At 32.6% G+C, this 3,001-nt stretch overlaps 1 protein-coding gene across 1 annotated transcript in view; it reads left to right on the top strand.

Annotated features, from left to right (window-relative positions):
* The first annotated feature begins 1,314 nt into the window (after window positions 1-1,314).
* Window positions 1,315-3,001, top strand: part of LOC106475547 (tectonic-2-like) — a 7,614-nt gene continuing 5,927 nt past the window's right edge. The window contains exons 1-2 of the mRNA XM_013936226.2: window positions 1,315-1,488; window positions 2,804-2,920. Coding sequence (XP_013791680.1) covers window positions 1,355-1,488; window positions 2,804-2,920 — 251 coding nt within the window. The 5' untranslated portion in view covers window positions 1,315-1,354. The remainder of the gene's footprint in view (window positions 1,489-2,803; window positions 2,921-3,001) is intronic.

Here is a 3,001-nt window from a genome sequence, read left to right as displayed (position 1 = left end):
TAGGGATGGGTTATATAACTAATATCAGTGTGTGTTAGGGATGGGTTATATAATTAATATCAGTGTGTGTGATAGGGATGAGTTATATAACTAATATCAGTGTGTGTTAGGGATAGGTTATATAACTAATATCAGTGTATGTTAGGGATGGGTTATATAACTAATATCAGTGTGTGTGTTAGGGATGGGTTATATAACTAATATCAGTGTGTGTGTTAGTGATGGGTTATATAACTAATAGCAGTGTGTGTTAGGGATGGGTTATATAACTAATAGCAGTGTGTGTTAGTGATGGGTTATATAACTAATAGCAGTGTGTGTTAGGGATGGGTTATATAATTAATATCAGTGTGTGTGATAGGGATGAGTTATATAACTGATATCAGTGTGTGTTAGGGATAGGTTATATAACTAATATCAGTGTGTTATAGGGATGGGGTATATAACTAATATCAGTGTGTGTTAGTGATGGGTTATATAACTAATATCAGTGTGTGTTAGGGATAGGTTATATAACTAATATCAGTGTGTGTTAGGGATGGGTTATATAACTAATATGAGTGTGTGATAGGGATAGGGTATAAAGCTAATATCAGTGTGTGATAGGGATGGGTTATAAAGCTAATATCAGTGTGTGATAGGGATGGGGTATAAAGCTAATATCAGTGTGTGTTAGGGATGGGTTATATAACTAATATCAGTGTATGTTAGGGATGGGGTATAAAGCTAATATCAGTGTGTGTGATAGGGATGGGGTATATAACTAATATGAGTGTGTGTTAGGAATAGGGTATAAAGCTAATATCAGTGTGTGATAGGGATGGGGTATATAACTAATATCAGTGTGTGTTAGGGATGGGGTATAAAGCTAATATCAGTGTGTGATAGGGATGGGGTATAAAGCTAATATCAGTGTGTGATAGGGATGAGGTATAAAGCTAATATCAGTGTGTGATAGGGATGGGGTATAAAGCTAATATCAGTGTGTGATAGGGATGGGGTATAAAGCTAATATCAGTGTGTGATAGGGATGGGGTATAAAGCTAATAATCACGAGATCACCACCAGTTCATCCTTTCTGTGCTTTAAAATTTCACAGAAGTTCATACGTTTTTCGTAGCTTAACTTTTAAAACTGTTTAGAACAGCGTACAGTTGCAATTTTATACTAACCCTAACCTAGTTACCAAAACCCAAATTTTTATTATAAAATTAAAAACATTGTGATTTTATGGTTTTTACATCTTTCTTTTTTGACATTGAAAAATACCCTGTAGATTTTGATTCATTATTCAGCTTTTTCGTTTCTGTTATTCTCTAGGGATAATTCATCAGAAACCAATAATAACGAATCCATGTTAGCCTCAATCACGAACCATTCGTTATGGTGTTCACAAGTAAGTCATCATGTTCAGTTAGATGTACTTTACTCGGAAACTATTGGAACTACAGGTATCAAGGTTTACAGGATTGTGGGAGCTAGAATCAGGTACGTTTTGAATAAATTAAAGTTGTTTCACCTGTACCAAAACTTTGTCTAAAAATTGGTTAAAAACATCTGTGAAATAATTCATTTTCTTTGGAAAATACATACTAAACTCAGTGGGATTAATTGTAATGTTTAAGTTTAATTTATGTTTATATATATATATATTTTTGGGGCTCGTTTGTTATTAGGTACCCTTTAATCAAGAAAGTTGCCTAAAATGAATTTGTTATGTCAGTAGTTTAGTAAAATGTATATGAAAGCCTATTAGTTTATATGGAACCAACTTGTAATTCTAGGGTTAACTCCTGGTCGCACATGGCTTCATTTTTATTCCATACATACTGTGAGTTGCTTCACCCACTGTAGGAACAGGAAGACGAGCTTGATGGTTCACTAGTTCTTCTGAATGATAGTAAAATTAATTCATAATTAAAAATAAGTTAACATTGTTAAAATAAAAGTAAATAGATAATGTTGTACTATTATTCCTTACCTGAACAAATGAAATATAATTGATAGTAATTACAATTCACGTGCTTAATGTGATTCACACCCTTATAGTTGTGCATGAAAATTGATGACCACTACTCTGTCTGTATCCCTGCTGGCCTAATGAATCCTGGTATTAAGCCAAAGACCTTGTTGGTAGTGAATATGGCAGATGTAGTGTAGGTTGACACATTTACGAGTTTTTAGAAAACATGAAAGGTGTTTTTTGAACAATAAAGTACAGTGAGATGGATGAATGTATTTTGTATTGGATGGCTTCTTGAGAATTACTTACAATATATTGTCAGTCAAAATTGGTTTTTGATCAAGGTCAGTCTCCCCCTCTCTGTGTGATTTATGTAAACTTGATAAGTTTCTTCAAAATACTGCATCCAAGTTATAAATAAAAGTTATTTTACTTACTTCATGTTACAACATTATTTGACTTACTTCATGTTACAACATGGTTACAACATTATTTTACATACTTCATGTTACAACATTATTTGACTTACTTCATGTTACAACATGGTTACAACATTATTTTACTTACTTCATGTTACAACATGGTTACAACATTATTTTACTTACTTCATGTTACAACATGGTTTCAACATTATTTGACTTACTTCATGTTACAACATGGTTACAACATTATTTTACTTACTTCATGTTACAACATTATTTGACTTACTTCATGTTACAACATGGTTACAACATTATTTTACTTACTTCATGTTATAACATTATTTGACTTATTTCATGTTACAACATGGTTACAACCTTATTTTACTTCATGTCACAACGTAGTTTCAACATTATTTAGCTATGAAAAGGAGACATGGAAGCCATCATTGTTCTCCACCGGAATTCACCGGTTCATAATGACCAGCGGAGTTACTTTTGTCAAGATAAGTGACCAGTCTCAGAAAGGTATAAAAAGGTGAGTCTAAAATCATATCGAAATCTGTTAGTTTATGTAAAGTTGTGTAACATAACTGTTGTTGGTCCGTGTACAGTTACG

Source organism: Limulus polyphemus, unplaced genomic scaffold (genome assembly GCF_000517525.1).
Source record: "Limulus polyphemus unplaced genomic scaffold, Limulus_polyphemus-2.1.2 Scaffold8784, whole genome shotgun sequence".
NCBI lineage: Eukaryota > Metazoa > Arthropoda > Merostomata > Xiphosura > Limulidae > Limulus > Limulus polyphemus.
Note: the sequence above shows the minus strand (reverse complement) of the source record. Positions and strands in the feature narration are given on the sequence as shown.